This window comes from Lutzomyia longipalpis, chromosome 1 (genome assembly GCF_024334085.1).
Source record: "Lutzomyia longipalpis isolate SR_M1_2022 chromosome 1, ASM2433408v1".
NCBI lineage: Eukaryota > Metazoa > Arthropoda > Insecta > Diptera > Psychodidae > Lutzomyia > Lutzomyia longipalpis.
In genome coordinates, this window is record NC_074707.1 from 30,785,478 (window position 1) to 30,798,792 (window position 13,315).

Here is a 13,315-nt window from a genome sequence, read left to right on the forward strand (position 1 = left end):
ACTTAAAATTTAAATTGAGTAAAATACAGGTACGTCAATATACAAAACGTAGATAGGTATATAGCACTCAACACTTCAGAAAATTAAACAACCCTCCAATGATTTCTTTATTGAAACAAGAAATTCCAATTGCAAACCAATCAATAGAGATTAGCGGAATAAGTGACGAGCAATACTAAGAAGAGTAGGTATCATACTATATGTCTTTTCGATATCTGCAAGAAATTCGGAGGGGTATATTTTTTGGAGTTATATACAGATGTGTTAGCTATAGAGAGGGTAGGGTAGTATCTCCATCAGTGCTGGAGAGTCGCGGGGGTTGCTTTGCAGTTCGCAGGCGCTGTGTTTCGAGGTCACCCGCTTTTAATGTCAGTTTCTCGGTGGTGTATGGATCCAAAAGAGAGAAAATTGTGTGGTGCTCATCCTGTCTGAGTGTATGCAGCAGTGGTGTAACTAGTAGAGTGAATAAAATTTTTCCACCTAACCTTATGTGCTAAAAATATGCAACCTTCCCTAAAGACTTTTTTTCCAATTATTGCTGCAAATTTGTGATTCATCGTTGGGTATATTGTCAAGAGTTTATAGTGAAGCCAAAATTGCATATTTCACCTCTAAAGAAAAAAAAGTATCTTTTTTAAGGGATAAAAGCTTCCACTATTTTGTGATTAATGTCTATTTGAGTGGTTAATAAAAGTGAAGAGAGGGCCCATTTAATATTGCATTCCCTAATTAGATTATGTGGGTTTTGTGCAAATTCTGTGAAATTTGTGTGAAAATGTCCTGTCAGGAGATATTGTACATTACATAAACCCATTTGAGAAGTCTCTGTATGAAACAGGGTGTGTGTGTTGAGCAATTTAGCAGCAGAAAAGTGAATTTTTCTTTTGGAGAAATAACTTTTGGAAAAATGCTAGAAGTATGGAAAGTTTTTTCTCATATTCCATAATATACTGTGCTTATGTACCATCTAGTAGACATTACAGGTGCTATCATTTTTTTTTGCATGCATTGTGGTTGTCCTTTGATCAGGTCGTTTCACGTTTCATACATAATATGTATGTACATAATGCTCACACAATATGTAATACACTATATACCATACTTTTATTGAGCCACCCACATTTTTTACTCTAATCTCAATACATAGTATACAATTTATAAGTGCATCGCGGTGGTTGGTTATTGGAAAATGATTAGCGAATTCAATAATTCCACGTTTATTTTTAAATTGTTCTACAATTTCTCCGATACACGAGGAATAAGCGAGAGTTGTCTGTCTTGTAAATTTATATGTAGTACAATAATTTCAACATAAATCACAGATAAAAGAGAAAAACTTGCATTATCGCATTAGGGGCGTAAAGCATGAAATTCATTCATATGTATCCATTTCGGGCATATAATTCTCATAATTTATAACGTAGGCGAAAGGTAAAAAAAAATATTTTCTTCTAACATTCTGAAGTCTGCAGGTAATATTTGAAAGGCATGATTAAAAGTTCCAGGTAAAATGTCTACCGTGAGAAGGTTTTAGAATTTTTTCGAAACGTCTCGAACATACTTTCAGTTATTATTCATTCATTTGTATACGCACTATGAACCCATTCTAAATGATAAGAGTTATCAACAGGAAATTTTTGGAAACACTATACGGGCTACAACAAAACCAAACAACCCTCATTTGGGTGTCGCCAAAAATTGTTGAACATCCCCTTGACGCAGGAAATTCAGAAATATCGTATTCCGACACATGATTGATTAATTTAAACCCGCAAAATTTATTTATGTGCACCCTAATAAACCTTAATTAATTTATTTAGAATTTCAGTATCAAGTTATAACATTGTCAAACAAATTACATTGAGTAATTAATCCAAAATTAAATTCATCAGAATTAATTTATCACAATGCGAGTTTATTAACTTTATTTAAAAATTCATTCTGTTAATTCATTTTTTAATATTAAAAAAAATATGCATAAATAATTTAGCTGGAAATTAGATTTTTTTTGGACATTTTATTGTCTGTCTGAGTATGGCGATTTTGGAGTCATGGTTACATAAGCGAAAACTCCGATGATTGTCCATGTCAGGAGCTATTCGCCACTGCACATTATACTATACATACTGGCATTGACAAAGTGTGTTTGTTGCATTACATATACATAGATATGCACACATTTAGTACTCAGCATAGTAGGGAGAAAAGGTTCTTAACCTTTCACAATAAAATAGTGTTGCTGTTACAGTCTTCTAATTGAAATTGTTGCCCTTTTGCCTCATGCAGTTCTACATTAATTCAATTTTTTTCAACCACAAACTTAGATTGTATTAACTAGATAGGGGTACAAAAAATTGCTGTCAATTACTTGCATAACATTGAAATTTATCATTTTTTCCTCTTTAAATTATATATTTCATGTTCGTGATTAAGGTAGTAATTTGTTCGTTTTTTTGCTCTTTTTTTAAATGAATGAAATTGAAAATGCTCTTAATACGATTCTAATTATTTAGTTTTATTTTAATAGTTTCCCTTATGCAAAACTCTAACGTTTTAAATAATTTTAAAAATATCTAATATAAACGATTTTCCCTTCTTTATTTTACATATTCAGCCACCGGAAAATGAGCTTCAGAAGACACACGATACACCATTGAGTGAACATCAGTTGAGGGTACAAGCTTCATTGCAGCGACTAAATATTCCTGACTGGTATAAGCAGTACAATTCGGCGTCGAAAACCACTGAAAGGACATCGGGCACAAACTATCGGAAGCGAAATACGGAATTTGGTAAATGGGTGGGACTAAATTCCAAAACAACATCCCTAAGTTCCCTTGGATCGCAAAAGGCGGAAAAAGGATTGGTGCTTCTGAGTCCATCATCGCACAGTCATCACGGCAATACTGGATTTTCAAGGTGATAAAATATTAAATTAGTAAAAAAAAATATACGCAATATTAACTTTATCGCATTTGCATTTGTGTTAATTTCAGATGGTCAACCTCACACCTCAATTCAACACAAACATCTCCCAGCATATCCGGACGGAGTTCATTTTCACGCGGCACAATCAACAGCAGCTATATGTCTGGTCACTCTTTTATAAATCCAAATGTTGGAACGAATATAAGAAGTTCGTACAGACAACCATACCTTGGATGGCGGAGTCAAGAGAAATTGTCACAACCACGAACTCCTGCTGAACGGTAAATTGTTTATTTAATTTAATGAACAATAAAATAAACATTAAATGCACAGTATTGTAGCATGTAGAATGAGTTCAGTTTTAAATTATTTTTTGTAAGACTTTTTTTTGCTGTAACTTTTGTAAAAAAAAAGTTTCTAAAATGCATGAATAAATAGAACTTGTAGAGGCGGATGATCTAAATACGACCTCCCATTTGTACTCGATTTTGTACTTTGTTCTTACAAATAATAAAATGTATGAGTTCAATTCAATTATTGAAAATCTATTAATAAAAATGAGGTTTTAAAATAATACGAAGAAAATCGATATTTTCCTTTATTTTAAAACTATAATGTGAATCGTTATAACAATAATGAATTCTAAAATTTTATTTATGAGTTAAGGATTTTCTTCCATCATCTGTGGTAAAGGAATATAAGTTCTTAGACAAAAAGACATCGATTATAGAGATTTTATTTTCTTTAAATTACGAGAATTTAGTAATCTATGTTACAGGTAGTATAAATGGAAACTAAGCCCACCTATGTTGAATAATAATTTTATTATTTAAGTTCAATTAAGAATTAATCAAACTATTTAAAAAAAAAACTCTTTTCACCTATTTACTTTTAATTTCAATATTTAGAATGTATAAAGCACCATAAATGTATGATAATGTACAACAAATAGGGACAAATATGAGAAATTCATTGTTCCATACATTACTTTCAAGCATTGAGATTTTTTGCTGATTTGTATCATTGCATGTCAACACCACACCTCCGAGCACCTCCAACACTTTTTTTCTTATACAATTGTCTATAAGAATTGTACGTAAAAAAATGTGTGTATGCATAATGTATTTAAATTTCGTTCTTATTCTAGACTCGCATCATCGTTACTGAGTCAACAACAGCAAGACAAAAGTCGTCACGAAAAGTCTGAAACAGAAAACGCAGAAATTCAGACGTCTATAAAAGAAGTAACTTCAGCCATAGTTCATTATGTAAATGATCAAAATAATCGGAATTCGAGAAGCCGATCAACTAGTCCTAGCTTTCGGTAAGAACTGTTGAATTTTAAGCTATGATGACCTACATTTAAGAGATATTACTTGATTGTATTCCCCCTTCTGAGGCGACCTCTTTAACCTTGCAAAAATTACATCATCTCATGATGCCATTTTATTGAGTAACGGGTCCGAGAAAAAGAAAACGCAAAATAGTCTAATGGAAATCTTACATATAAAAGTTATGTTAGATAAATTGTCAATATACATAATATTAAATGCAATTCGTAACATATAATTTGTATTGAGATAAAACTTTTGGACAGTAGTGTACGACGGTACGGAAATGAGTTGCAAGATAACGTAAAAACAAATCTCTTTTATGAATCACTGACAAGCTGCAATTGATCTTTCTACATAATAGCCGGTACCACTATGTCCACATATAGTGAAAGTTTTTGCACATATCTTCATCACCTACAAGAAATATCGTCATGCGAAGTTGATCGTATAAAGAAACTGGACCAGATACTTTTCACAGCAAATTTCCTGTTTTCATTGGTAAAGAAGATGCAGTGCTTTTACATATTGCTTTACACTCGTGGAACTAATAACAAATTCATCATAATTTATGCAAATTTTGCAGAAAATAATTAATTTGAGAAAAATCTCTAAATTGTTCAAGTTTTTCTTTGAGTAATCTATCAATTTCTTTTAAGTCTGAGAGTATATTTTCTTATATAGATTTCTAGAAGAAAATGTGAAAAGAAAAGTCTATGAAAACATGTATTGATTTTATAAATTGTTTTGTGAATGGATATCTTGAACAAATTGATTGCTAAGAAGAATAGAAGCAAAACTAAACACTGGCATGTCGAAATATTAGGAAAAAAGCATTTGAACTCTTTCAAAACCTTCTAAAATTGTTTAAATTTTCTTTGGTAGGAAAATAACTTTATTAATTTTAAATAGAACCTGGTAATCTTTATAAATTCAAGGAATCATTTGAAATATTTTACAAACGTGAAAAACAATGAGCCAATTTTATTTCTGAGAATTTAAAATTATTTTCCGCTAATCACGCAAAAAGTGTACTTATTTTTCATTCTGCCGCTGTGTATGCGAATACATACGATCTTATGTTGTGTAATGAAAGAGGAAATATGTATTACATACGTATCTCGGTAGAAAATTTGTTGTTATTTTGTATCTTAATGCCATCAAATGCAAGACGACGCATTTCTTGTTTCAACTTCCTCATATTGGCTATCTATAGAGAGGAACAAAAAGTATGTAGACTGCGAAAAATGCTTTCCAAGAAAAACCTAATTTGTTGCTTTTATTTTTATGTAATCCAATATGCGGAGTTTTCAGTTAAAATTGCATTTCTGATTTTACGTTGGTCTTGTTTTATATGAAACAATTCAATTAGGAACTTGCAGAATATTGAAAACTTTCCTGGGGGTTTTGATAAACTCTTGGGGCTCTCGGGGCTCTCGTGGCTCTCGTGGCTCTCGTGGCTCTCGTGGCTCTCGCGGCTCTCGAGTGAGGTCCCGCAGCCACACCAACTTGCGTTGGTGATCCTGTCGCATGGCCTCTTTTTCTGAAATATTAAAATTAAAATCGACACGCCCGAAGATTATGAGCCATACTCCTGTGTTAAAAGATAGGAATATGATTCATAATCTTCGGGCACGTCGAAATAAATTAGGAACACAAAAATAAATTTTTATTATAAAATATTTGTTACCTTCGAGTGGGGCGTCCATCTTTTGGACATATGTCCGCATGGACGTCTCCAGACGTCGCACCGAGGCTCCATAGGCTTTATTCCTCCTCATAAAATCCTGCAGCGCTGCTCCAGTTCCGTCTGCTCATTCATGATTGTAACGCGGGCTTCCATTTCTTTTAAATGTGGTTTTTTATTCTATTTTGCACAAAATTGTTCATTGGCTGTGATTCGTGGCGCGAGCTGGCCTTCCCCAGAGTTTGCACCATCAAATCTTCATCAAATATCACACTTAGACTGACCTCTGAAGGAAGAATCACAGCCCGTAAGTGAAACTTACCAGTACCAGTTCATAAGCCAAGTTGTTGGCGGCTAAAATTCCAAAAATAAAGTACAAATAAGAACCAAAAACAGCAATCAATCTTCAATTTTTAATTCAATTTTCTTCAAAGGCAATCACATGGAAGCTATAAGAGGAAATTTTTTGTCTTAAATCCACATTGTGCAGGTATTTTTTTTTTGAATTTCGGCCCAGAAAGAAAATTCTAATTGATGAACTTATTGAGGAAAAATCAAAACAGCATGAAAATAATAAGATAAATTAAATAAGATATAATCACAAATAATTTATTGAGATTTCAATTTGGTTTACAACGAAGAATTATCATTTTTTTATTTCATAATTTTCAGTAAAGCCACTTTGTACTCCAGAGATAGTTTTGATATATGGATAACATTTTTTTTTGCACTAATCGTTGTACTTTTTTTTTTTAAAGATGTCAAACACATCGTTTGAATAAAAACATTGATTAAAAAATATGTATAGGTTTTAAAAAATCACGTTCTTGAGGATTTTTTTTTGAGTAGAAATATTAACAATAATTAACACACTGATTTAATAACAAAACTATGCGGTATTTGGTTAAAATGCTTTTCAATGGTGTGGAATATAGTGATGATGGGCATGTCCAATTTTCTTAACGACAGCATTAAAACCAAAATGAGGATCTGCTGTGTATTCCACAACGCGTTTCGTTCCATCGGGTTCGTAGAGAGAATATGATCCTTTTACATGATGTCCATCACTGTGTTCCCATGCCTGTTTATGATCACCAGTGTGATGATCCTTTACGCCATATTCAAATTTGTAGGGGGCTGGTCCCTGATTGTGACGGGAAAATGATAAATCGCATAATACGATGGAATTTGGAACAAGAAATTCGATTAAAAACATTTCAAACTTACATAATGGTGATCTTCAACATAATGATGATCATGGTGATGTTGATTTAAATTTGCATAGCTCTCAGCATGATGTCCTGGATATGCATAAGTAATAGCAAGGGCGACGACTAGACAGAAGATTGTCTGTGAATACATGCGGATGCAATGAAAGAAATGAAATTACCACAATAAAATCACTTTCATCCTCATTTATGCTATTAGTACAATAAAAATTACTACTATTGGTCACACCTGATAAAACTTCATTTTGTTTATATTTTTCTTTCTACTCTTTTACAATAATAAAAAAATCACACTCAATTTCATTGAGTTCCAGCACAAGCGTGTAACTCTGATTATATACAAACACTCAACTGCTATCTGCAAAACCTCGACGATAAGCTTTTATATGGGCGATCGTAGGTAACTTGAGGAGAGTGGTTGATGATATACTTCCACTGCGTATGCGCACGCGTACACGCTCAACAGGTGTAGCTGTAGTTTTTTAAACATCAATGCTACAGTGGAAAAGACGAAGAAAGTTATGAAACAATTACCTACAATGATGCTCAGATTACCATATCGATTACTTCATTAATCTTAATATATACGCAAGTTTCATTGATAACTATACATATTTTATACGAATACAATGTTTATGCGTGAGATATGAAACCAATACATCATCCTGGTTATCTGAAATTAATCCAAAATTGTTAAATAAATTTTTAATTTATTTACCACCGATGAATCCGGAACAATACAAATTGAAAACGAACTGACGGAAATGGGATTGAACGTCACTCATTATGTCTATTTTTGCATTTGTTTTACAGGAAGTGCTGGCTTGAGAGTTCTTTTGTGGGTATTGGACCAGTTGATCAGAGTCCTCAAACACCAACTATCGATAGAAGCTTTTCAACGCAGCAACATCAGATCAGTAGACTAGCCACTAATTCCTCTCATATCAATGGAGTTGGTGAGTCTGCAATCTAATTATGTTGAGTAATTTTATTTGAAAAAAAAAAGAAAGAGCAAAATGAGTTTTTACTCTCATTTTCGCATCATTACATCTTGATTTTTTATATCCGTAACGAAACGAATGTGCAGCGATATTATTAGTACGAGTATTTAAATTACTTATTGTATTCTTTTTTATTTCCTAATTACAATAAAATATTTACATATTTTTAAATTCTTCTTTTTTTTCTTTTTGCTACATTTTAAGTCACAATAGTTATAATTTTTATAGTACCTAAATTACTTATTTTATTTTATTTTTCAAACCCTGTATCTATTTAAATTTTTTTTTGATTTATTTATAAAAGAAGTGTGCATTATTGAACAATTTGAATCCTATTATGTGTACATATTTTGTACATGTACTACATACCATAGATACCTACTTTTTATACCTATATATAACAGTGAGTGCAATTTTTATTAATTCTTTTAAACTGTTCGCGAAATTCCCCGAATTATACGCGATAAATTACACTTTATTACGGAGCAGGCACGTTTGCATCCGTATTCCTTGCCTTCCGAAACCGATCTGTCATTTTTGCCGCCAAATCATTCTTTTTTCCCTACATTCTCTATTTTCACCACACGAGTGCGCGCCAAATTCAAATATTATTTTATTTCATAAGTTTTCCGAACAGTCCCCTCTTTGAGCGGAAGCATACCGCTGAGCATCAAACATCTCTTCTTTTCGATTTCCACAAAAAATGGAAAGATTTGGCGGTCCTGCTTTACTACTTATGATCTCCTTTCGATAGCTCGACCTATTCATTGTGTAGCGTCCTTCTCAACTGTTTCCTTTGTCAAACGCTACTATCCCTAGCTGACAAAAAATTCCTCTGCAACTGCTATTACCTCATAGTTCTTGTTGACACTCTACAACTAAATTCTTAAGCTTCCAGCTACTATTGAGTTCCGCTTCTATTGATGTTACTGCTTCTCGACAACTTCCAGCTGTCGAATTTCTAATTCGTAATTTATCCACTATGTCTTGATGTATTCAGCTCAATGGACATTACTGACTCCACGAGCTCTAATATGTCTCTTTTGCCCTTAGAAATCTTCTAGAACCTCAATTTATAGATCTACCTCATGTAATTATTGTCAAATTCTCTAGCGGTAGCCACAGTTACGCTATTGTCAATCTTATCCACTGCGTACTTTGATATCATCTACAAGGGCTGCCACTGTGACGCCAGTGCCAAACATACTTAGAATTCTTTGACATCCTCTTCTACACGTTTGACGCTATGCTAAAACTTCAGGCTTCACTTCCCAACCTGCAAGATCTTCTTACTGCAACATTATTTGGAGCGATCCCGCCGAATCGCTACTCGGGAGGTCTACTCACCGACCCTTAACATCTTCCTAAAGGCTTCATATGAATCGCAGCATACTTCACCATCGGATTTATTTTCTAAAAACATCAGCCTACGAATGCAAATCTGCTTAATTGCCTTACACGCCTCCAGTCTGAACCCTACGGGAAATCTTGCAACTCATGTCACAAATGCTACTTCCATCCGGATCTGTGACTTAACACCTTGTCATTTAATTACCTTCAACTACGGTTTTCTTCACTGAATGTTTCTTATTATTAGAACGCAGTTGATAAGGGAGTTCGTCACTACAGATTCTCGTTCATTTTCCAATTATACGAATGCTTCTTACGATCAACGAGATGCTAATTCTGCCTTTGTAACTTGTCTTTACCTTAGCCTCTTTTTAGATTTGCTTCGACACCAATATCGGCCATTCCGTTCTATGCTATAATCGACTGATTCCTTCTTCCGATCAGAACATAAATTCTGCTGACATTCGCACTTCTACAATCACCGGACTCCCTGACTGCGTCAGCCAAATTCGGTGAGGCAAACGCTACCACAACTTCTGACAAGAACTCTTGATTACGTGAGCAACTCGTATCACGTCCACTTTAAAGAAAGGTGACACTGCTTAAACTTGATCAACCCTATCCAGGAATTCATTAAGTTCATAGCTTTCTCATTTCGATGGTAGAACATTCAAATGACTATAACAGCTTTCATTCTTCTACTGCGGCTTCATTCCTTTCTCCGAATACCTCTATTAATTGCTACAACTCCTCCAATAACAGTTCACACTGCGTCTCTACTGGTTAAAGCTTATTCATAACACGATCATCAGCTGTTCTCAGATAACCTGGAGAGCTTCATCTCCTCATTAGACAGACAATGGAGATTTTCGTATATCCACCCGGAATATCACATTCCTATTCTATTCTAACCCGTGGGGCTTTTGATATTAATCAAGAATCACCCTTGGCACGTACGACTCTTCCAAGCACTTTATCCCTTTCGTACTGCCATTATCCAGTTCCTTTAGTGAATCAACATCTACGTATGTATCCTTGATGACCGTCCCTTGTCCCCCCGTGGGCGCATCTGCATATCCCTTTGCGACACTCCTTACTTCTCCCTCGTTGGGAACTTGTCCCCAATGAAACTTTCATCAGGACATTTTCAAAACAACACCATCGACCTTAAACTTAATAGTCACTCGTGACATTAGATCTCTAATCGTCGATTGCGAGGCTGATCAAGTCAGAGTATGAGCCAGAAAGTGCAGAACCTGAACCTTGTTTGCGAAATCTTATGCAGACGGGACACCTTAAACATCTGCACTCGTTCAACAATCAACATATATCGAGTGTATCCTTCTCTGGATCATATGTCTTTCAATAGAACACGACTAATATGCTCTTTTTATTTCGGATACCACGATGCAGTACTTTTACTATAATTTACCTTCTTGGTTTCCATGAAAAGTAACACTCTGTTTGGCCAATGCTTCGACTCTTTCATTCGATTCTGAATTCAATCTATCCTTTAATGTGTCAAATGTCCCCTCATGCAGTTAGTAGACTGCAAGAGCACTTGAAAACCCGAAGGATATCTATTAAACCTTTGACGAGTGAGCTTCGAGGCCCACATGAAACCTTCACAACGACCAACCTATGATCGCTGTTTTCAGCTACAACTTATGGTCAGTACTAAGACCAATCAACTTGATGTACCAAACTGCAATGGCACTGAAACGATCCTCTTGGCTAGCACAGAGACCCTCTATTGCTCTGAAACGAAGCCACTTTTTCATACGTTCTTTCAAACCGACGTTCAATCAGTTGTCCATTTTCTTGATTTGAAAGGAAACACTAAACAAATAAGTTTCCAAGGAAACTTCATGACCTTTAAACTCTTTCCCAGTCCCACAGGACACATTGTGGCCAGTACATAGGCCCTCAAATATATTGCTGAAGGTATTATGAATAAAAAACGAAAGCCCTCAATAATCCATCATTGAGAAAGCAATTTCCCAAAGAAATACGATGACCAGCAATTAAGTCCTTTATATTTCCATAATGAATAAATGTGTTCCCAAAGGAAACATCCTGCTCAGCACGACGCCCTTTAAATGTCCGGAACTACGGACAGATTGTACGGTTAGCAATAAACCACCTTAAATGTTCAACACTATTAACATTTCGTTCCCGAAGGAACTATTTGTAAGCTTCGTAGACCTTCGAATAATCTTTTTTCAACATCAAAGACTAGTCGAAACCTTCAACCTTCGTAGGACATATTATGGCCAGCGCTTAGGCCTGTTGATGTCCAGCATCGATGACAGTTTGTTCCCGGAGGAACTGGTTTGGCCTGCACCATAGCCTTTAAAAATGTCCAGAACTGAGGACAGTCTATTCAAACCCTTGTTTTTTTTTTTTTTTTTTTTTTTTTTTTTTTTTTTTTAACCCTTTTTGGCCTGCACGTTGGCCGCTTGAATTTGTCCAACACTTTTGTCCAGCACTTAGGACAAACTATTATAACCTTTATTGGCCTGCACGTTGGCCCCATGAGTTTGTCCAGCACTTAGGACAAACTATTATAACCTTTATTGGCCTGCACGTTGGCCTTAATTTTCTCAAGTTACCTTTCCTTTCTATATGCAATTAATAATAAATGCATCTAAATTATTTCAACGTTTGTGCCTAAATTAAGGCATCCTTTCGAATAATTCAAACTCTGGCTGTAAAATCGGTTATTTTACACAATTTTTACTTTACTTTTTATGGGTGACGTCCCCTATTAATTTTTTACTTCACTGACAAAAAAGTGAAGTCCCCTATTTTGTTCCTCCGTGTCACAACATAAATTGCTGCCAAATTTGTCACTTTGGAGTCTTTTACTCCTAATTGTACTCACAGATTTACCATATCACTCTCCGGGAGTGACACACTTCCTTATTTGCGGCCCCACAGCCGCTCCGAGGACCCATTGTGGAATTTTTCTTGGAATCGAACTGCAATTCTACGAATCATGAGGACGCCATTTGATTTTTTCTTAATCAAATTTTCTTCCTCAATTCTCCCCCCAATTGCAGCCGATTCCAAGCACCATCACTTCACTGCACTTCCATAGGTCCTGGTTCTTGCGAAGGACCATAAATGTTCACGAAATTCCCCGAATTATACGCGATAAATTACACTTTATTACGGAGCAGGCACGTTTGCATCCGTATTCCTTGCCTTCCGAAACCGATCTGTCATTTTTGCCGCCAAATCATTCTTTTTTCCCTACATTCTCTATTTTCACCACACGAGTGCGCGCCAAATTCAAATATTATTTTATTTCATAAGTTTTCCGAACATAAACAAAATTAATAAGAATTTACAAAAAAATTAATTATTCTGTTTACCTATTGTGTAACTTGGTACTACACATATTACATAATTTTAGCATAATTTTTTTTGTAAAAATGTGTTTTTATTGAGACACAAAGCAATTTCAACATACCCAGTTCTTGAATCTTCTAACTCCATTCTACAATTTAAGTTATTACGTAATAGGTGATTAGAAAAAGCCTTTTATATCAAAAATGTTTGAAAATTCTGCACACTTCTTTGATTTAAAAAGTTTTAGACGATAAAATGACATATTTTTGAAAATGATGAAATAGAATTTGTAAACAACATTAAGCACAATGAAGATTATAAGACAATTTCAATGAAAAAAAAATAAAGAAAACGACAATACAAAAAAAATGAAATAAAGATATATACATTCCAAAATTCAAGCATAAAAATCATTTTCACTTAAATGTCATTATT

The 13,315-nt window shown here is 34.4% G+C and overlaps 2 protein-coding genes across 4 annotated transcripts in view; one reads left to right on the forward strand and one right to left on the reverse strand.

Annotated features, from left to right (window-relative positions):
• The window catches only part of LOC129797850 (uncharacterized), a 28,599-nt gene that overhangs the window by 9,013 nt on the left and 6,271 nt on the right, over nt 1-13,315 (forward strand). For all 3 annotated transcript variants that reach the window (XM_055840699.1, XM_055840701.1, XM_055840700.1), the window contains 4 exons: nt 2,615-2,919; nt 2,997-3,209; nt 4,076-4,252; nt 7,989-8,131. In XM_055840699.1, the coding sequence (XP_055696674.1) occupies nt 2,615-2,919; nt 2,997-3,209; nt 4,076-4,252; nt 7,989-8,131 (838 nt within the window). The remainder of the gene's footprint in view (nt 1-2,614; nt 2,920-2,996; nt 3,210-4,075; nt 4,253-7,988; nt 8,132-13,315) is intronic.
• LOC129785923 (adult-specific cuticular protein ACP-20-like) lies at nt 6,512-7,563 on the reverse strand. Its single transcript, XM_055820592.1, has 3 exons — nt 7,405-7,563; nt 7,174-7,296; nt 6,512-7,090 (listed from the first exon to the last, which is right to left on the reverse strand). Exons 1-3 carry the CDS (start codon nt 7,417-7,419, stop codon nt 6,863-6,865), a joined length of 366 nt encoding a protein of 121 aa, XP_055676567.1. The 5' UTR covers nt 7,420-7,563; the 3' UTR covers nt 6,512-6,862.